The following is a 22960-nucleotide window of genomic DNA, read 5'->3' as shown; positions in this document are numbered from 1 at the left end:
CAGAGTTCGTTGCTGATCTAGTGACACACGCCGATAATATAATCATAATGGGGGACTTTAATATCCATATGAATACCCCATCGGACCCACCGTGCGTAGCGCTCCAGACTATAATTGATAGCTGTGGTCTCACACAAATAATAAATGAACCCACGCATCGCAACGGTAATACGATAGACCTAGTGCTTGTCAAGGGTATCACCGCTTCCAAAGTTACAATACTCCCGTATACTAAAGTATTGTCCGATCATTACCTTATAAAATTCGAGGTTCAGACGCATGTTCGTCAAACTAATAATAATAATAACTGCTATAGCAGCCGCAACATTAATACGGCCACAACGACAGCTCTTGCTGACCTACTGCCCTCGGTAATGGCACCATTCCCAAAGTATGTGGGCTCTATTGATAACCTCACTAACAACTTTAACGACGCCCTGCGCGAAACCATTGATAACATAGCACCGCTAAAGTTAAAAAAGGCTCCAAAAAAGCGCACCCCGTGGTTTACAGAAGAAACTAGAGCTCAGAAATTATTATGCAGAAAGCTGGAACGCAAATGGCGCACGACTAAACTTGAGGTGCACCATCAAGCATTTAGTGATGGTTTAATAACTTATAAACGCATGCTTACCTTAGCTAAAGCTAATTATTACTCAAATCTCATCCACCGCAATAAAAACGATCCTAAATTTTTGTTTAGTACGGTAGCATCGCTAACCCAACAAGGGACTCCTTCCAGTAGCTCCACCCACTCAGCTGATGACTTTATGCAATTCTTTAGTAAGAAAATTGAAGTCATTAGAAAGGAGATTAAAGACAATGCGTCCCAGCTACAACGGGGTTCTATTAACACTGACACGATTGTATATACGGCGGATACTGCCCTCCAAAATAGTTTCTCTCGTTTTGAGGAAATAACATTAGAGGAATTGTTACAACGTGTAAATGGAATAAAACAAACAACATGTTTACTTGACCCTCTTCCAGGGAAACTGATCAAGGAGCTCTTTGTATTATTAGGTCCATCAGTGCTAAATATTATAAACTTATCACTTTCCTCGGGCACTGTTCCCCTAGCATTCAAAAAAGCGGTTATTCATCCTCTTCTTAAAAGACCTAACCTCGATCCTGACCTCATGGTAAACTACCGACCGGTGTCTCACCTTCCGTTTATTTCAAAAATCCTCGAAAAAATTGTTGCGGAGCAGTTAAATGAACACTTAGCGTCTAACAATCTATGTGAAACCTTTCAATCCGGTTTCAGGGCAAATCACTCGACGGAGACAGCCCTCGCAAAAATGACTAATGATCTATTGCTAACGATGGATTCTGATGCGTCATCTATGTTGCTGCTCCTCGATCTTAGCGCTGCTTTCGATACCGTCGATCATAATATTTTATTAGAACGTATCAAAACACGAATTGGTATGTCAGACTTAGCCCTGTCTTGGTTTAACTCTTATCTTACTGATAGGATGCAGTGTGTCTCCCATAACAATGTGACCTCGGACTACGTTAAGGTAACGTGTGGAGTTCCCCAGGGTTCGGTCCTTGGCCCTGCACTCTTCAGCATCTACATGCTGCTGCTAGGTGACATCATACGCAAATACGGTGTTAGCTTTCACTGTTATGCTGATGACACCCAACTCTACATGCCCCTAAAGCTGACCAACACGCCGGATTGTAGTCAGCTGGAGGCGTGTCTTAATGAAATTAAACAATGGATGTCCGCTAACTTTTTGCAACTCAACGCCAAAAAAACGGAAATGCTGATTATCGGTCCTGCTAGACACCGAACTCTATTTAATAATACAACTCTAACATTTGACAACCAAACAATTAAACAAGGCGACACGGTAAAGAATCTGGGTATTATCTTCGACCCAACTCTCTCCTTTGAGGCACACATTAAAAGCGTTACTAAAACGGCCTTCTTTCATCTCCGTAATATCGCTAAAATTCGCTCCATTCTGTCCACTAAAGACGCTGAGATCATTATCCATGCGTTTGTTACGTCTCGTCTCGATTACTGTAACGTATTATTTTCGGGTCTCCCCATGTCTTGCATTAAAAGATTACAGTTGGTACAAAATGCGGCTGCTAGACTTTTGACAAGAACAAGAAAGTTTGATCACATTACGCCTGTACTGGCTCACCTGCACTGGCTTCCTGTGCACTTAAGATGTGACTTTAAGGTTTTACTACTTACGTATAAAATACTACACGGTCTAGCTCCATCCTATCTTGCCGATTGTATTGTACCATATGTCCCGGCAAGAAATCTGCGTTCAAAGGACTCCGGCTTGTTAGTGATTCCCAAAGCCCAAAAAAAGTCTGCGGGCTATAGAGCGTTTTCCGTTCGGGCTCCAGTACTCTGGAATGCCCTCCCGGTAACAGTTCGAGATGCCACCTCAGTAGAAGCATTTAAGTCTCACCTTAAAACTCATTTGTATACTGTAGCCTTTAAATAGACTCCCTTTTTAGACCAGTTGATCTGCTGTTTCTTTTCTTTTTCTTCTATGTCCCACTCTCCCCTGTGGAGGGGGTCCGGTCCGATCCGGTGGCCATGTACTGCTTGCCTGTGTATCGGCTGGGGACATCTCTGCGCTGCTGATCCGCCTCGACATCTCTGCGCTGCTGATCCGCCTCCGCTTGGGATGGTTTCCTGCTGGCTCCGCTGTGAACGGGACTCTCGCTGCTGAGTTGGACCCGCTTTGGACTGGACTCTCGCGACTATGTTGGATCCATTGTGGATTGAACTTTCACAGTATCATGTTAGACCCGCTCGACATCCATTGCTTTCCTCCTCTCTAAGGTTCTCATAGTCATTATTGTCACAGACGTCCCACTGGATCATTATTGTCACCGATGTCCCACTGGGTGTGAGTTTTCCTTGCCCTTATGTGGGCCTACCGAGGATGTCGTGGTGGTTTGTGCAGCCCTTTGAGACACTAGTGATTTAGGGCTATATAAGTAAACATTGATTGATTGATTGATATATATATACATATACATATATATGATATATATTATATAATTATTATAATTAGTTATTAAGAGTATGTTAAAGTTCAACTCCTACCTTGTTTACTTCCTTGACAACCTCCTTAAAATTGTCATAAGTGTGAGGAGAGTGTTTTGCTTTTCCCCATCATCCCTTGTAATGGATTTAAAAGGTGTGTCATCTTGATTGTTTTTATGTTGATTGGATGTTTTTTCAATAATATCCACAAAGTTCAATGAGCAGGTTATGTTATGTGTGACCATGTTTGTTGATTTTTTTTATGCTAGTTATTTTTTTTTTTTTATTGCACTGTGACTAGGTTAGGTTTTTTGGATTGGGTCATATATTTACATGATGTACTGCATTTCCTCAGCATTATTATTAATGGTAGTGTCCCTTGAGACGATTTCCAGATGAGGAAAAGAAAATTGCAGCTACAACACCAGTGGATATTTACATAGGATATGGATACACTGCTTAGGTCAACATGATCATTGATCATGTACTGTCTTGCTGGCAACCCAAAGTTTGGACACCCCTGTTTTAAAGTATTTTCGCTCACCTGGACAGCGTTGGTCGCTGCACTTCCTGACTTCTTCCTTGTTGCCATCACACTGATGCCCGGACGTCGCCGCTCCCTGACACACCCGAGTTCGCCTCTGCCATCCACCATCACAGGACTTGGAGCAGCCACTCCAGGGACCCCAAGGGTTCCACTGGCCGTTTGCTGCAACAACAAAAAAACAACTTTTGTTGACGAATTCCACTATAAATGTAAAACAAGAATATAAGACAACCCAGCTGAAATGCTGTCATTCTTGTAATGTTGTTAGTTTAAGTTTGCAGAGGAAATCCAGACTTAAACAAAATAACTTGGAGCGCTTAGCAGGACGCGCGCGTTTTATAGCTATCGAAGTGGCTCTGCAAATGGTGATTATTCACCTCATGTGGCCAACGTTGAAGCGCAATCATTTCAAAAGTCGCCATAACCAGCAGCAGCTTTTATGCCTTTGTAATGAAGAATATTAAACTGCACATTAGACAAAACAACGCTACCCTTCAGCAATGTAGTAATTCCCATGCCCAAGTCTAAAGAGGCAGAAGGCACATACAGAACAATTCTCCTACGGATAAATAATTTCTCATCCGCTTCAAAACGTGAAACAGAACTAAGTCATGTAGATCTGGGGAGGCACTGATCAAGTCCCTAAACTTCACTTCAGAAACCTCATGTTAAGTTTTTTTTTTTTTTCAAAGCAGATATTGCTGGAATAAACTCACTACTGGCTTGCTATGCCTCTGCAAAGGTTGTTATGCTGTAAATATTTACTTGTATCTTAATGGTAACATTTAGGCATATCACAGAGTTGGTATATATGAAAGTATTCAACGCTGTTTGAATATACAAGGAAAATATGTTTGTTTGGCCTTGGAGGTGTAATTACTTTTCACAAAGAAGCAGTTTCTCAGTGGCGTCCCAAAAGCTTTTGATTACTCACCTTTTGATACATTTAAATTGCTAAAAATGTAGCGCTCATTGAATATTCACATTAAAAGAAAAAAAAACATGATCCTCGCGTGAAGTCAATAACAACATTTCCCCGGCCAATTGAACACACCAATTGGAATAAAAAACACATCTTGAAAGGCCCGTCACTACTCTTGCTTTTGTGGACTTGTCATGTTTAAAGGGTTTGTAACAGTTTTTCAGAACGAAATTAGATATTCACAGTGAAAAAAAAAATAGGTTGGAGCAGCAGCACAAAAAAATGTAAACTACATCAGGAGATTATCAGAGGACCTCGGTAAGATGAGACAAGGCTTGATGGAGGCCACTAAGCTGACATCGTTGAGCCTCTAATGCATCGATGGCGTTGACGGACAAGATGGACGGCTAACCCTGAATTCTGTGAAAGCCGTACAGCCTTTCTAACTGGATTGTACAAATCCAATTGGTAGAGCATGGTCTTGAACATGATTCTTATTTTCTTAAAGCACAGCTATGATTCTCACTAAAAAAGGTTTTTTCCTCATGCATTAGAAAAAAAACAAAACAGAACAGCCACTAATGGAATCTCAGGAACAGTGCTGGCTGTCAGGTTGATGGCCCCAATGTTTAGCTCGGTAGTTAGCACACATGTCTCTCATGTGGAGAAAAGCAGCGCCTGAACCCCTTCAGTTACACAAGCAAACATTGAACATTGGAGTGCAAACTTGTTATTTACATAACTGAGGCGTTCCTCAAGGCGCCCCTTTAAGTCCTCTCCTTTTTGGCAGTTAAACATTTCGTTAGCATTGGGATTTATGCAACTAAGGCAGCACTTCTCAAATGGTGGTGCGAGTGATTCAGGCCAGTGTGACCCTGAAGAACAAGCTTTATCTGTAAAATGCAGTGGCATACCTCAAAACCCACTTGGAAATGCTGTACGCTACAAAAATGTGTTCATATAGCCTCTGTGTTTTTTTTCATGACCTAACATATATAGTATATATTAGGGCTGCGAATCTTTAGGTGTCCCACGATTCGATTCAATATCGATTCTTGGGGTCACGATTCGATAATATATTGATTTTTTTCGATTCGATTTGATTCACTGTTATTTTGGTGACCATTCCTGTTTTGTTGGTGTTTTCCTGTAGCAGCTTCACACTTTCCTGTGAGTGCTATTGCCCGCACCTGCTTTGTTTTGTGGACGCCGTCTTTGCTCCACACACTGCAAGTTTTTGCTGTCGTCCAGCATTCTGTTTTTGTTGACTTTGTAGCCAGTTCAGTTATACTTTTGTTTTACAAAGCCAGCCCTATGCTTCAGTGCCTTTACCTGCACACTGTCTCCCGTTGTGCTCTGCATATTGGGATCACGACAAATCGTCCTCGACGGGTTCCGACTTCTACAAAGCAATGAATTACCTGCTGCCAACTACTGATATGGAGTATTACAAGATTACCCTGTCAAACTCTAGACTGCACAGGCACTAGACAACAGCACATTTTTATGATTATTGATTTGCAAAAAATATCTTTTGGACCAATTAGGTGAAGTTGCATAATTTCCCACGGCACACCAGACAATATCTCTCGGCACACTAGTGGTTGAAAATCACTGCTGTAGAGGACGGTGGTTCGCAGGATTATGCAAAATAAGGCTGACAGGGAAGGGAGTGAAGAGATAATGAAGTCCAGCCCCCTTGTATTTACATTTCCGGAAATGTTATCCCAAAAACAGTTTATTTCTGCCACACAGTTTTAATAGACCAACACAAAATTTTGATACCCTTGCTTTCTGACATTTTAAATGCTCCTTTGCACATTTGAGTGCCACAACAGCATCAAGAAGTGAACTGACTGTTATTTAGTTTTCATAAAACAGATGCAAATGACCTTCAATAGTAAACAATACATTTTAAACACATGGCTAATGATTAATGCATTCAGGTCAAGCCCGTTTAAGTCCATTCCCCATAAAACTATGACTTCTGTTGCGTTTGATGTTAATAGAAAAGGTGATACTTTGTATAAACATGTCATATAAAACAGTGGTGATTGAGAGTATATTTGTTTTTTCTGCTGCTAAATCTGCCAAATAACTACCATCTGTGTTGTGATATAATAGAAACAAATGTTAACTATTCTATCACACTATCCTGGAAAGATTATAGGAGAAAAGTTTGCTTTTGTATCGCTTCAGCTAATGGTTTGTTTACCCTTCTTTACCTAATGAAAATGATGAACTAACTAAATTAATATTGGTGTTACACCTTCAACAATATTAAAATTAAAAAGATATACATTTAAAAATATCAAAATAGAGATTGTCATGTACAATCACTCCATATTTATTGATTGCTGGTGTCACCATAGCTAAGTTATTGTGCAGAAATATGGGGAAGTAGCTACAAAAGTACATTACATTCGCTAACTGTGTTACAAAAAGGTCAATTAGTATAATGCACAATGCTGGATATAGAGAACATACAAACCCTTTATTTATTGATTCAAGAATATTCAAATTCAAAGATTTGGTGCATTTGCAAATAGCCAAAATTATGCACAAAGCAAACTACAACCTGCAACCCAAGAGTGTACAACAATTATTCTCAACGGAAGAAGAGAAATTCAACCTTTGAGAAAAATGTAACCTAAAACATTTGTATGCATGCACAACACTAAATACTTTTAGCATATCAGTATGTGCAATGAAATTATTTAATTGATTAAGTAAGGAAGTGAAACAATATACTAACATGATCCACTACAAGTGTTTACAAAAGTACAGAGAAAAATACTTAAGGAGGAAAAAATATATACCATTTATCTTATCATAAGTGACTTACCTAGTTATGAAGACAATTGTTGTATTAACACTACACTGAGTGTAATGTGTGAAATGTTTCAAATGTGCACATGGAGTACAAGGAGCGAAAACATATGTGAAAGTAATTGATATGAAGTGGAAAAGGGGTAGGATTTCCTACTCCTTTTTGGACATGTTGTAAAGATACATATATGTTTAAATGAATTTGAATAAAAACCGTATCTAATAAAAAGTACATACACCCCTCACCTTACATCAACCATTTTTTTAAGGCATTAAAGGTACAGACATAAAACTTGGGTGTATCTTACAGTATGAGATTTACTGTCCTCGTGTCTTTCTGGCCAGTTCCAGGTCCTAAATGGCTGTCAATGTGTCCCATCTTGTCAGATTATATCTCCAGCCATCTACTTTGCAGGTGAGAGGCATGAATTACGATCTACAATAAACTTACAGGGAGCAAGGAAACGAGGAATGTTGTTATCAACCGTCCTCTTGGGGATGGGATTCCCCAAAATGACCATGAAGGAAAGTTGAAGCTCAAAGATGTTTTGAAGGACACTACTGTCCTTCGGAAGGGCACAGTACGTGTTGGAATTCATGTTTCCTTCCTGAACCGCAGCACCCCCCAGCACTCATGCAACCATAAAAATGTTTTTCATGCATATTTGTACACAAGAGAGCTGTTTAGACCAAGGGTCCCCAAACTACGGCCTGCGGACCGAATCCAGCGTCCATAATCTGGCCCGCGGGAAGTCGCCCCCAAAAAATAAAATAAATAAATAATAAAAAAAATGTAATAAAATAAAATAAAAAAAATAATTAAAAAAAAAAAAAAATATATATATATATATATATATATATATATATATATATATATATACATATATATATATATATATATATATATATTTCAATTGTAATTATTATTTTTTTTTTTATCTGTCCTTTCTAGTACGTTTTCTACTACTCACTCTCTGTGTCTCCTAAACCCTCAGGCAAATCATATTGTCTAAAAATGCATTTTCCCATCTATTACGTGACATCCTCGCTCTCCAAATATATATATGTGTGTATATAAATATATATATGTTTCTATATATATATATATATATATATATATATACACATATTTACAGAGTCAACGTTTCTGTGGTTTATCAGTATGTAGTGCTCAGTACCGGGGAAAATGCGGAATATACGTTAGGTCAGGAAAAAACACAAGAGGAAATCCCTTGATGAGCAGGGAAACCTGCAAAACATATGACCATATGAATATATATATATATATATATATATATATATATATATATATATATATGTATACATATGTGTGTGTGGGAAAAATTACAACACTACTTCATCTCTACAGAACTGTTTCATGAGGGGTTCCCTCAATCATCAGGAGATTTTAATGGAAGCATTCACATACAATGGTTTATATAGGGCACAGAGCGGGTGTGGGTACAGGCAGGCGTAGGGGCGTGGTGATTGGCTCATGTGTTACTACCTAGGAGATATTTCCGTCTGTGACGGCATGTTGATAAGGTTTCACTGCGCTTGTTGAGGGATGACAGGTCTGGATGATATACAATAAACGGGTTCTCTTTTAAGCATAGGTTGCATCTTTTATTACCACTGTTGTAAGGTATGCTGGATGCAAGAATTTGCCATGTTATTGAATATTCAACATTATTGTCTTTGAGGTTCCAAATGTTCTTGCTGAGTTCTGTAGAATTCCGCAAGGTCTGGTTTGTAAAGGAGGCCTTGTGATTATTCCATCTGGCTTCAAATGCTCCTTCGGTTAATCCTACGTACGTGTCGGATGTGCTAATGTCCTTGCGTGTTACCTTTGCTTGGTAAACGACTGATGTTTGTAAGCACCCCCCTTGAGAGGGCAAACAGATTTCTTGCGGCAGTTACATTCTTTATTGGTTTCAGAGTCGTTTAGTCCGGGGGCAGGCAGTCCTTCTGCAATTGTTTTGTTGTGGTTTGAAATGATTTGTTGTATGTTATTCATACAGCTGTAGCTCAATATAATGTTGTTCTTGTTGAATATTTTTCTTAGGGTGTTGCCTTTGGGGAACTGTTTGTCGATCAGAGTGAGGAACTTGTGGCCAATATTGGTTGAGACATTTTTGCTGAATGGGGGGTTGTACCAGATGATGTTGTTTCATTTTCTGCTCTTTTTTGGTTGGTTTCCTGGCGTGGGTTCATAGGTGAGGGTGAAGTTGTATCCGCTTTCACCCACTCTGTGCCCTATATAAACCATTGTATATGAATGCTCCCATTAAAATCTCCTGATGATTGAGGGAACCCCTCATGAAATAGTTCTGTAGAGATAAAGTAGTCTTGTGATTTTTCCCACACTTACATATTGCGCTCTACCACGGTATCGAGCACTATTCTCTGGATAATCCAATCAAGACATACATACATACATACATACATACATACATACATACATACATACATACATACATACATACATACATACATACATACATACATACATACATACATACATACATACATACATACATACATACATACATACATACATACATATATATATATATATATATATATATATATATATATATATATATATATATATATATATATATATATATATATATATATATATATATATATATATATATATATATATATATATATACACACACAGCCTGGCCCCCATGCCAATTTTTTTTAAACCAATGCGGCCACCGAGTCAAAAAGTTTGGGGACCCCTGGTTTACACAATAATCTGCAATACATGACTCCTTTGAATAGCTAAGTTTATTTTCTATTTCTCTTTTGAGAAAACATGCCGTCATAAAAATGGTTGCTGAAATGTGAGGAGAGTACTCGCTCTTGTTATCTTTGTTAAACTATCCAATCACAATTTAGCCAATGATTTCCTCCCTAAATCTCTGCTAAAAAGGATTATAATAATTATAATGCATATGGCCTTCAATTCACCCTTTCACATTTAGACATCCAAGCAAGCTATGGAATTAAAGGGGCTCTGGCGTTTTACCTGTGCAGTCAGGATTATGGCACTCTCTGCTTTCTGCCCAGTGACCGCGACACTCCGATCCCCCGTGCGCGGCCGCCGAACACTGCCTGGTCCTTTGCTGAGTGCCGTTGGCACAGGTCACTGAGCAATCACTCCAAGAGCTCCACTCTTGCCACTGTCCATCCACTGAGGCACCGGCCACAACACAACAAGCACGTCGCAAGTGATGGAGGTGGAAATCAAAAATAAAAACAGAGCAGACACAAATAGAAGGAGATTTAGTGGGATAGAACAACGTATAGCCAGCATGGATGCAAATTTAGGGACTGAAGTGCAGTCCATGGTTCAATGCATGCTCAGTGTATTAAATAACTTTGTGTATAGGACGATACACACTTAAAAAATACTGGGGTTACTTTGATAACCCAATTTATGAGTTGCGAGTGTTGGGTTAAAATTTTGAGTTATTTTTATGAAGAGCAATCCATTTTTTGTGTTATAATGGTATTAGTTTAACTACATTACTAAGTTTTCAAAACTATGAGCCATTTTTGGGTTGTTTTTCAATGAGTAATGCACTTTTGGGTAAAAGGCTTTTTTTTTTTTAATTAAAAAGGTACTTTTTTCTTGAAGGGAAATTTTTAAGGATTAATCTTATTAAATATTATTTACAATCACACATTATATGTACAAGAACATATTTGAGCATGCTGTATAGAACTACTTTGACCATACACGGCAATTCTTGTAAAAAAAATGTCTCTCATATCTTGCTTTTTTGGAGTATATTTTAATTAAATAAAAATATTTTTGATCAGTATTTGGGAAGGAGTAGGAAAAACCAGCAGTAAAATGTATAATTTTTAACCAAATATTTGGTCAAGGATCGCTAAATTGCGCAACCCAATAGTTGGGTTTGGAATAACCCATAATTACGTGAGTTTTGTGATCCTCTGTCCTCTGTTTTTTTTTATACACTTTGATTTCTATTTTACTGTTTTAATTGATTTTACCCTTTAAAATTGTTTTTAATCATATTTGTTTTTGTATTGTTTTTTTTAATATTGGTTTTATATTTATTTATTTTTTGTTTTTATTCAGTCATTGGTGGAGCATAATATTGTTTTTTTAATATTGTTTTTAACATGACTGTGCAGCACTTTGGAAACGGTATTGTTGTTTAAATGTGCTATATAAATAAAGTGGATTGGATTGCAGTGAGCATAACTCAGCTTTTGCGTTAAAAAAATTCAACCCAATAGTTAGGTTATGAATCAACCAACATTGAGTTAGTATAACTCAACTTTTGGGTTAAATAATTCAACCCAATAGTTTGGTTGGGAATAACCCAACATTAAGTTATCATAACTTAACTTTTTGGTTAAATAATTCAACGCAAAAGCCAGGTTGAAAAAATTAACCCAATATGTTGACTTAAAGTAACTCAAATAGGGGTTTGACCTTTTCTGAACCGGCAGTTGGGTTAACATTGGGTTATTTTTTAGTGTGTATCATTGACACTCCAGGATTTTTTTTTTTACAATTGCTAAATTGCATCGACTCAACTTTGTTCTGGTTGAATGCATTGTGATTACGCGACACAACTGCTTCTATTTTTATCATTTTTATACGAATGGTCTGTCTTCTTTTTTGTCATTGTAATGGATCTCACCCTTGCCATTCCCCAAACCTGAGTTCTGGACCCACAACTGGGTCTAGTTCAGTTTTAATTGGGTTGCTGACTCTATGTGTAAAATGCAATGCACAATTATTGTCAAACAGTCAGACAAATGAATCATCACATGTCATGACAACCTGATACCTTTTAACATCAGACTTACCTTGTATTATAACAAGTTTGTCCTTAATCAACCAATTAAAACATGTTCTAATATTTTTTTTCCACACCTCAATTTTCGTTTTGCCAGGAATATCCTTCAAATGTACTTCTGCTTGTACGGGCAACTCTCTGTTCTGTTAATTTTGAAGACAAGCAAACAACTCACAATGTTGTCAAGACAAGAATTAGCCTTCTTTGTTTTAATAAGCCAAGTGCAGGCAACCTTGATTAATGAACGGGTTTTGAGCAGACAACTGACAATTAAGCTTTAAACTATGAATCACACTGATTTAATAGAAAATTATAATTTAAGGGCGTGTTGTTATACTTTGCTTGAAGATTTTACTGCTTTTAAGTATCCTTTTGTTACAGGAAAGCACTCTTATTATTCACACAAACATCTATGTCAGACCTGGGCAAATTAAGGCCATGCGGCCCGCTGAGCATTTCAATATGGCACGCCGGACAATACCAAATAATTTTTTTAGATCTTTAAGATGGAAAGTGTAGCTGCCATTATGATGTGCACTGATGTTTTCTAATGACCGTAAGTCTTCAACGATACAAAGTACTTCAATGGTTGGAATCTGCACTTATGGCTGATATACCAGTTACTATGGTCATCTAATCAGTTACTATGGCCATCTAATTAGTTACTATATTGATGTAAATCACAGCAGCTCAGACGAGGCAACAAGCAATGTGGGCGGGAATCGTTTCCACATACGCGGAAGGATATTTCAAAACAAAGTTTTAAAGCTTAGTGATTTATCAGATATATCAGATTGTAGGTGGGTTTATTTTGTACCCTTCGCGTTTATATTTCACGGTCTGTTGCATTTTTGTTGCCTTTCACTTGATTAAAAAATGTGTCGATCGACGTTCATAGTTTGTCAATATTCAGTGTTTTATCCTTCATAGAAACATTTTAAATTCCATTATGTTTTTTAATGCGGTCTGTCCTAACGTTTTTAGCATTCAATCAGACATTATTTTGAGGTTTTGTATTAGTGTTCATAAAAATAGATGTACCGGCCCCCAGACACATTTTTTTTCTCTAAATGTGGCCAAAAATAATTGCCCAGGCCTGGTCAATGTGATCTTTGGGTAAAAATATTTTGCAAGTCAGCTTAAACATCACGCACATGTACAATACTGTACACATGCAACACACATGTCCACATGTCTTTCTAGATACATTATCTCACAGAAGTGATTGCATCCCTCACATTTCAACAAAAATCTGTCGTATATTCTCAAGAAACTATATATACGAAACTTGGACAAAACATAGCACTACATATAATATTCTCAAGTACATTCAAGCTTATATAGTATTGTCTCTTGAGAAGTTTCAATGCAATAAAAATGTATGCTGAAATGTTAAGGGTGTACTCACTTTTGTGTAATATATAATTAAGGGATGGTTAAAAAAAAATAGCAACATTTTAGCAGGGTATTATTTTTAAAGGGGACCTATACTGAATTACTCCTTTTCTGACGTACAGATGTTATGACAAAGTAATAGTAATAACCGTGGGGCGGGGGACAGGTGCTTTGCGTGTCTTTCTCACCAGTTCCAGGTCCTAAATGGCTCTCAAACTGTCCTAACCTCTTGGATTATATCTCTCAGGTGAGATGCATCATTTATGATTGAGAATAAATATACAGGCAGCAAGGAAGCAGCAGACCCCTCGATAATGTAAACATAGGCACACAGGTAAGTGATCATGTTGTCACTTTAAATAGTTTTTCTGCATTAGCGCTTTTAATAACAATATCACTAATACTCGGTTAATATTCAATATGTAGATGAGGATGTTGTTGGTGATTTTTGAATGTTTATTTATTGAACTGTATGGGCGAAATAGTGGGGCTAATTGTTATTTAATATTTAGAATACATAAAAAAAAATCCATCCTTTGTCATGTCTTTCATAATGATTCTGAAACAAATTTGAAAACAAGTGGAGTTCCCCTTTAAGTTGGTAAGATACATTTATTGAATCAAGAGTAAGATTTTTTAATTCGGTGTCAATATTTCAGTGGGCCCCGGGGCACCTCTACGGTAGAAACGATGGTTAAGAACCCCTGATATAGACCCCAACAAAGTGTTGCAAATGTAGATTCAAATCGTTATAGGTCCCCTTTAAAAACAAATGGAAACATGACATACAGCGGTACATTGGTGTTTGTACCACTAAGGAAAGGAACAAAGGTACCGCTCCACTCATCGCAGTGTTTAATCAAGTTATTTGTCAAATTAAATGTTTTTTTGTGGCATTTATGTAGTTTGCATCATTTGCTGCAAGTAAAAGTATATATGTTTTCAATAAAATGGTTATCTGGAACATATACAACGGGGCAAAAAAGTATTTAGTAAGCCACCGATTGTGCAAGTTCTCCCACTTAAAATGATGAAAGAGGTCTGTAATTTTCATCATAGGTACATTTAACTGTGAGACACAGAATGTGGAAAAAAAATCCAGTAATTCACATTGTAGGAATTTTAAAGAATTTATTTGTAAATAATGGTGGAAAATAAGTATTTGGTCAAACATTCAAAGCTCTCACTGATGGAAGGAGGTTTTGGCTCAAAATCTCACGATACATGGCCCCATTCATTCTTTCCTTAACACGGATCAATCCCCCATGCTTCACAGTAGGTGTGGTGTTCTTGGGATGCAACTCTGTATTTTTCTTTCTCCAAACACGACGAGTTGAGTTTATACCAAAATGGATACATGGATGATACAGCAGAGGATTGGGAAAATGTCATGTGGTCAGACAAAACCAAAATATAACTTTTTTGTATAAAGTCAACTCGTCGTGTTTGGAGGAAGAAGAATACTGAGTTGCATCCCAAGAACACCTTACCTACTGTGAAGCATGGGGGTGGAAACATCATGCTTTGAGGCTGTTTTTTTGCCAAGGGAACAGGACGATTGATCCGTGTTAAGGAAAGAATGAATAGGGCCATGTATCGTGAGATTTTGAGCCAAAACCTCCTTCCATCAGTGAGAGCTTTGAATGGTTGACCAAATACTTATTTTCCACCATAATTTACCAAAAAAAATTCTTTAAAATTCGTACAATGTGAATTCCTGGATTTTTTTTCACATTCTGTCTCTCACAGTTGAAATGTACCTATGATGAAAATTACAGACCTCTGTCATCATTTTAAGTGGGAGAACTTGCACAATCGGTGGCTGACTAAATACTTTTTTGCCCCAATGTACATCACAATACATCATTTCTTTCTGAACTTTTCGACTGGATCACTAATGAAAACCAAGGTACCACTGCACAAGGTTTTCACATAGGGCAGCAACATTTGGGGCCCCACGGCATAATCTCTATTTTTGGCTAGATGCTGAAAAAAGGATGAATATTCCCAACTGGACCTATTACTTCTTCGGGATAATAAATGATGAAGCGCTAAGAAGGGCAACTTCCTATAGGTAGATGATACCTGGGCATAGGGCTATGTTGCAAAGCTTAGTCTGTGTCTCAGGTCCGTCGCAGGCCCGGCCTCCGTGCTGTGGGGGCGCACACATCCTAGTCCTAGTGCGGTGACCCCGGCCACACGTGAACGAGCACAGACTCCACGGCGACCACTCCTCCCATACACCGTGCACTGCGGGCACAGAGAAGGTGTCAAGCCTGATCAATACCCCCCCCTTGCTGCGCCCATTACATAAACTGGGCAATAATCAACTATGCTGGGTCATAAAAGGAAATCAAATCAATGAGAAATGATTAGCGATAAAGACATTAGATGAAACACTGAGCACACGGACAGTATGGGGCTTGTATCACAAATCATGTTGCTTATGTAATTTATATGTAAATTTAGCATATATTGGCAAACTTTTCCATGTGAGGATGTTAATTAATGCCTCAGACTGCAGCCAAGTGTAAGAGCGACATTACGCTTCCAGACTTTCAAAGCAAAAATGTGGGTGTTGTGTCACTTTTTGCGGCGTGCGGATTCCAGTCGGGTTGCAAAAAACTAAACGTTAACGCAGGACGGCGAGAGTTGAGCAAATCATTACACAGCAGACAGCCCGTAACCAGATTTTGCACCTCTGCAACAGCGGTCTCACCTGCCGTATTGTCAGCTACAAGCAGCCATAACCCCTAAATATCAGATTAAAGAAATATATTTTATTCGCGGGTTAGACATCAAGCATGCAAACGATGCAGGAAATGCTCCCAAGGCAGGCAATTATTTTGTCTTTAAGCTTGTTCTAAACCCCAGATGGTGTGATTTTATTTTTGGATCCTCAAGACACACTGCTGCAACAATTGTTCCCTCAATATGTTAAACCCAGATTCATTAAAAGAAACAAAAACACATGAAAATACTAAGATGTTTTGTTTCTTGAGAATGAGATGACGAAATGCATGCTTTGTCTTAATTCCGACTCCATATTAGTCAAGCTTTGAAGGACAAAAAGCGTTTTGTTTTAACTTTCTAATTTTACACACACGCTGGCAAAAAAAAAAAAAAGGTTTTGTTTCTCGAGCAATTTAATTTTGCATCGACAGGATGACAGATGGCAACTTCCTCCTCGAACTGCAGAGGACGTTACGCGATTGGCTCAAAGTTTTTTTTTTTTTTTTAACTTTACAGAGCAGAACATGGAAATGTGAGCAGAAGAGACATACAGTAGGTTAGAGCAGTGGTTCTCAACCTCTTTTCAGTGATGTACCCCCCTGTGAACATTTTTTTAATTCAAGTACCCCCAAATCAGAGCAAAGCATTTTTGGTTGAAAAAAGAGATAAAGAAGTAAAATACAGCACTATGCCATCAGTTTCTGATTTATTAAATTGGATACCAGTGCAAAATATTGCTGATTTGTAGTGGTCTTTCTTGAACTTTTTGAAAAGAAAAAAAGATATAAAAATAACTAAAAACTTGCTGAAAAATAAACAAGTGATTCAATTATAAATAAAGATTTCTACACATAGAAGTAATCATCAACATAAAGTGCCCTCTTTGGGATTGTAATAGTGATCCATCTGGATTCATGAACTTAATTTTAAACATTTTTTCACAAAAAAAAAAAAAAATATTTAACATCAATATTTATGGAACATTTTCAAAAAAATCTAGCTGTCAACACTGAATATTGCATTGTTGCATTTCTTTTCACAGATTATGAATTTACATTCATATTTTGTTGAATTATTATTCAATAACTATATTTATAAAGGATGTTTTAATTGTTGCTATTTTTAGAATATTTTAGAAAAAGCTCACGTACCCCTTGGGATACCTTCAAGTACCCCCAGAGGTACCACTGGGTTAGACAATTCATGTCTAGTCGTGACAGCCGGCAATACACGGCGATATTAAATAATGAAAGCACTTTTTTTTTTTTTAATTGTTCGTGGAAAAAATAAGTTGTCTGATATCTGTCTCTCAAGTAACTCCTAGCGTCCTGTTCCCAGAGATGAAGGGAATGTAATGACTGAATGGAAGACTGCAAAGTGAATTTGAGGAGATAACCTACATCCAAATCATTTGACAATGAAACTATTAGGGACGGGTTTTTTTAATGTGAAAATCCAAGATTCCCTTTAACTTTGGCACACGGCCGTACTACCCTGAGCACGTCCGGTCTTGGACTTGGACCATCCAACTACTAACCCTGGTTAGTACTTGGTGGCGGGGGGTTTTGAATACTAAATACTATAAAAAATGGGGGCCTATTACCTCCCTGCTTGGCACTCAGTATCAAGGGTTGGAATTGGGGGTTAATTCACCAAAATTATTCTGCTCACTGCTCCCCTCACCTCCCAGGGAGTGGAACAAGGTATGGGTCAAATGCAGAGGGTCATTTCCCCACACCTAGTCTGTGTGTGTGTGTGTGTGACTATCAGTGGTACTTTAACTTTTAACTTAAATCACCTTAAGTTTTAGATTATGAGATCATAAGCAGAATTATAGACGTTTGGTTTGGTTCCGCTTTTGGCCTGCTGCGACAAGGTCTGTTGAATTTCGAAAAACAAAATACATTTAAACCATTTAAATGGTAGGAGCAGGGGTGTCAAACTTGATGACACAGGGGGCCACAGTTCAAAGTACACTTGATATCACGGGTCGAACAGAATTGAATCACGTACGCATATATGTTGTATAATGGGCAATTAACAAAAAAAATATGTTTCCTGGACCTCGTGCAAATGTGTGCTGATTTTAACAATACACAGGAGTTATCTGACCCTCTTTTAAAAACTAATGGAGGAACTGTGAATTTAAAATAAAAATATACACTCGTTTTCGTTCGTTCCTGCTTGAAGAGCTCCATTTTCCGACCGCCTGAGAGCTTGAAAATGCATCGCAAAAACAGAAGGGGGTTGTAGCAATAAGTAAGTACGTCAATTTTATTCATAAAGTGCTTGTAACGACCTTGTGGCATCGTGTTGCAGGTGGTGCTCTTCCAATATGCAGATCGGGCTCGGACACAGCGTACAGGTAAGAAACAATAGTTTATTTAAACTAAAAACAGGCTAAGAACAGAAACACTGGTGCTAGGCAGAAAAGACAAACCAAAAGCGCTAGCATGGGAGCTAAGGAAACAAACAGAAACACTTGCACGGGGCACAACAGGCAAAACAAAGAGCTACTAGCATGTGAGCTATAAAAACAACAAGCTTAGCGAGAAAATTAGCAAGACCGACACAGTTACTGCCAAAGAAGGGAGTCCACGAAGTCATCGATTGCGTGTAGCAAAAACTTAACGAGACGAGGACGAGTAAATGAAAAAGGCAGGCTTAAATACTGAAGAAAACAATTAGCAACAGATGCAAGTCCAGAACAAGGGGTAGGTGAAACTAATAGGCAACCATGGTGACAGAACAAACCAGGAAGTGCACAAACAAACTCAAAATCGAAATAATAAATGATCCGGGCACCAGATCACAACAGTGCTTTTCACAGATAAAATCACAAAGCGCTGTACAAAACATAGGTGAAGTAACACAAAAAGTCAAATTAAACAACAGAGCCAACAAAAAGGATAAAAAGTGGATGAAAACTGATAATTAAAAGTTGCATTATATAAAAGCTTTACTAAAAAAGAGAAGTTTTGAAATGTTTCTTAAACGTTTCAACATAGTCAAGATCACGGGTGGACTGGTGCAAATTGTTCCAGAGTCTGGGAGCTATAGTCTGGACTGCCAGGTCTCCACGGGTTTTAAAACGAGTTTTTGGGATCTTTAGAAGACCCTGGCCTGAAGACCGGAGGCTTCACCCTGAAGAATAGGAGCATAGCAAGTCAGTGATATACTGAGGGGCCTCAACATGCAGTGCACGAAATGTCAGGACTAAAATTTTAAACTCAATGCGGAATTAAACTGGAAGCTAATGAAGACTGGATAAAATGGAGGTAATATGGGCAATAGTAGCCGCTTTGTGTGCACGCTGTGGTTGCTCTTTTTAATACAATGATTGTTGATCAACCACCTCCTCGTCATCCTGAAAACTCCTAGGGAAAAACTACGATATTTCATATGCATATAATAAAAATCAGAACCAGCGAGGTTTGTAACTTCAGCAGAATCCAACAGACGTGGCCGATCTGAGCATGCCTCGTTGTCACATTTATCACTCTTGATCTTGGTTGTGATGCATCTTTAATGTGATATTTCATACCGACAGGGCTTAACAGTTAAAGTCAATTTTAGTCGTAATTCAATTATTGACAGTTTTGGAGGTAACACGGGACTCTTCGTAAGAATAGTTAACGCACTGCATCCTATTGATACTACTAATGCATGAATGACAGAAGATGTTTGGGGGCTGGTATTAATAGTGCTAGGTGATGTTCTTATTTGCTGAAATTTGCAATTAGAGCCGGATTCGCAGAGATTTTTGTATGAACCAGTGAGGGCTGGCGACTCGTCCGGGGTGTTCCCCGCTTTCCGCCCGAGTGCATATGGGTTGGGCTCCAGCCCCCACCTATGCGACCTAGAAAGGGACAATCGGGAGAAAATAAATGGATGAACCAGTGAGCCTGAAAAAATAACTCTTTGAGCCGGATCTGGCTCTCTGGACGGTAGTTTGACACCTAGAGTGTAGGTTAATCAGGGCTGACCTGCCCTAAACGTCAGAACATGTGCTATGCGTAGCTTCTTATGGCACAGTGGAATAGTGCTTATCTTGCAAAGCAGTATGCAATGAGTTAAAATCCCAGTTGAAGTTGTTGTATGGTTGATAATATTATGTTTTATTGATGCTGTTTTTTTCCAAAAATAAAATGCCATGATGGTAATAATTAATTGCCGGCAGTAAGTCGGACACATTTCCAGTGAGGGTTGGACTCCGCCAAGGCTGTCCTTTGTCACCGATTCTGTTCATAACTTTTATGGACAGAATTTCTAGGCGCAGTCAAGGCGTTGAGGGGTTCCGGTTTGGTGACCGCAGGATTAGGTCTCTGCTTTTTGCAGATGATGTGGTCCTGATGGCTTCATCTGACCGGGATCGTCAGCTCTCGCTGGATCGGTTCGCAGCCGAGTGTGAAGCGACCGGAATGAGAATCAACACCTCCAAGTCCGAGTCCATGGTTCTCGCCCGGAAAAGGGTGGAATCCCATCTCCGGGTTGGGGAGGAGACTCTGCCCCAAGTGGAGGAGTTCAAGTACCTAGGAGTCTTGTTCACGAGTGAGGGAAGAGTGGATCGTGAGATCGATAGGCGGATCGGTGCGCCGTCTTCAGTAATGCGGACGTTGTACCGATCCGTTGTGGTGAAGAAGGAGCTGAGCCGGAAGGCAAAGCTCTCAATTTACCGGTCGATCTACGTTCCCATCCTCACCTATGGTCATGAGCTTTTGGGTCATGACCGAAAGGATAAGATCACGGGTACAAGCGGCCGAAATGAGTTTCCTCCGCCGGGTGGCGCGGCTCTCCCTTAGGGTGAGAAGCTCTGCCATCCGGGAGGAACTCAAAGTAAAGCCGCTGCTCCTCCACATCGAGAGGAGCCAGATGAGGTGGTTCGGGCATCTGGTCAGGATGCCACCCGAACGCCTCCCTAGGGAGGTGTTTAGGGCACGTCCAACCGGTAGGAGGCCACGGGGAAGACCCAGGACACGTTGGGAAGACTATGTCTCCCGGCTGGCCTGGGGAGAGGGAAGTCTGGGTTTCCCTGCTTAGGCTGTTGCCCCCGCGACCCGACCTCGGATAAGCGGAAGATGATGGATGGATGGATGGGTAATAATTCAGCGTCTTATACTTTTGCCATGTACCTGTGCAGAAATGTATACTATTTTAATTTGGATTCAATATTAACTGTAATTCATTGTGTCGACTTTAGTATCTGGTCTATAGAAAGTTTGAACCACCGACAGGATATCGTGCAATTTTGTGCTATTGCCATTATTTTGCCAGGATCCCCACGCCTTTGGAGGTTCCACTGTCATTCCATAGACTGTTTCACTAAGGGGTTAAAAGTTGACTTTCATAATCAGGGCGAGTTTCCTTTATAGATAGCGATTGAATGGCACCGACTGAGCCAGCTCTCTAAGCCACAGCTTGTACAGAGGCAATAGTTGGATCTCAGGATCAGTGGTTGAGTGTACGGATCATAGGATCAAACTGATGGTCTCCCCCCCGCCAAAGGCATGTTAACATCAAAACTTGGTCTGCCTCTGGCCACTGCTTTGATGCTTCCAACTAAGGTGCAGTGCAAAGCAGGTAAGGCCAACACATCTAGTATGACTGAGTTTGGGGGGCATAAACAGACACATTGAAAGCAGTTGAGGTGAACATATTGGACAGGATGATGCTTAAAAGGAAACAATTTGTGGGGTCTCAGCATTTAGCTTACAATACTTTATTTAACACTGAAGAAGACATCTGTTTCAAGGCTGCACACCATGGGAAGACGGGCTTTTCTATTACAGTTTAAAAGCGAAAGCCCACAGTTGAGATTTCACGCTTCAGTAGTGCATTAGTGCAAGTGTACAGAACAATGCCTTTTAACACCTTGGACTTATGCCATTTAAAAGGGAGAAGATTGTGTCCTCCTCATCACATTTATCACATTGATCAGAATTTCTGAAAGCCTCATCCCTTGTCCTTATATAGATAAGGTTTCTGTGGTTTATCCGTTATACAGTGGTCAATACCGGTAGAGTGGAATAAACCGTAGGTCAGGAAAAAACACAGAGGCTATATCATCCCTACAAGCCTGTTTCGCATGTTTCCCTGCTCGACAGGGGATTTTATGTGGCTGTTACATGTATACATAGGGTACATTATATGGGGGTGTGGCCATTGTTGCACAATACCGCCTTGCTTCCACTTTGAACAAAAGCAACAAACTGCGTTTGTTTAAAGCGGACATGCTGGGGTGGTATACAATAAAAGACAATAAAATTGATCACGCCGTTACATGGCAAATTGTCGCATCTAGCGGGGTGTATAAAAGTCAGGGTTGTCATGAATACAAAGGATTCTGGGTATTTGTTGTGTTGCGTTTATGTTGTGTTAGTGTGAGGATGTTCTCCTGAAATGTGTTTGTCGTTCTTAATTGGTGTGGCTTCACAGCGTGGCGCATATTACTAAGAGTGTTAAAATTGTTTATATCACAACCATTAGTGTACTCTGTGTCACCCAGTATGCCTTGCACTTATTATCTGTGTGACTGCCGGCAGTCAGTCAAGAGAATAGCAGCGTCTCCTATTGTCTTCTTCGCTTTATGACACGGGTCTTAAATGGCTCTTTGAATGGCAAATCCCAGAACCATGTATATCAAATATTTCCGAATGGTT

General features: G+C 39.2%; 1 protein-coding gene across 9 annotated transcripts in view; it reads right to left on the bottom strand.

Annotated features, from left to right (window-relative positions):
- adgrb3 (adhesion G protein-coupled receptor B3) overlaps nt 1-22960 on the bottom strand; it is a 418594-nt gene that overhangs the window by 181546 nt on the left and 214088 nt on the right. For all 9 annotated transcript variants that reach the window (XM_061910386.1, XM_061910388.1, XM_061910390.1 and 6 more), the window contains 3 exons: nt 15654-15818; nt 10364-10528; nt 3570-3734 (listed from right to left, as the gene is read on the bottom strand). In XM_061910386.1, coding sequence (XP_061766370.1) covers nt 3570-3734; nt 10364-10528; nt 15654-15818 — 495 coding nt within the window. The remainder of the gene's footprint in view (nt 1-3569; nt 3735-10363; nt 10529-15653; nt 15819-22960) is intronic.

Source organism: Nerophis ophidion, linkage group LG09 (genome assembly GCF_033978795.1).
Source record: "Nerophis ophidion isolate RoL-2023_Sa linkage group LG09, RoL_Noph_v1.0, whole genome shotgun sequence".
NCBI lineage: Eukaryota > Metazoa > Chordata > Actinopteri > Syngnathiformes > Syngnathidae > Nerophis > Nerophis ophidion.
The sequence above is the reverse complement of the archived record's forward strand: the minus strand, read 5'-3'. Positions and strand labels throughout refer to the sequence as shown.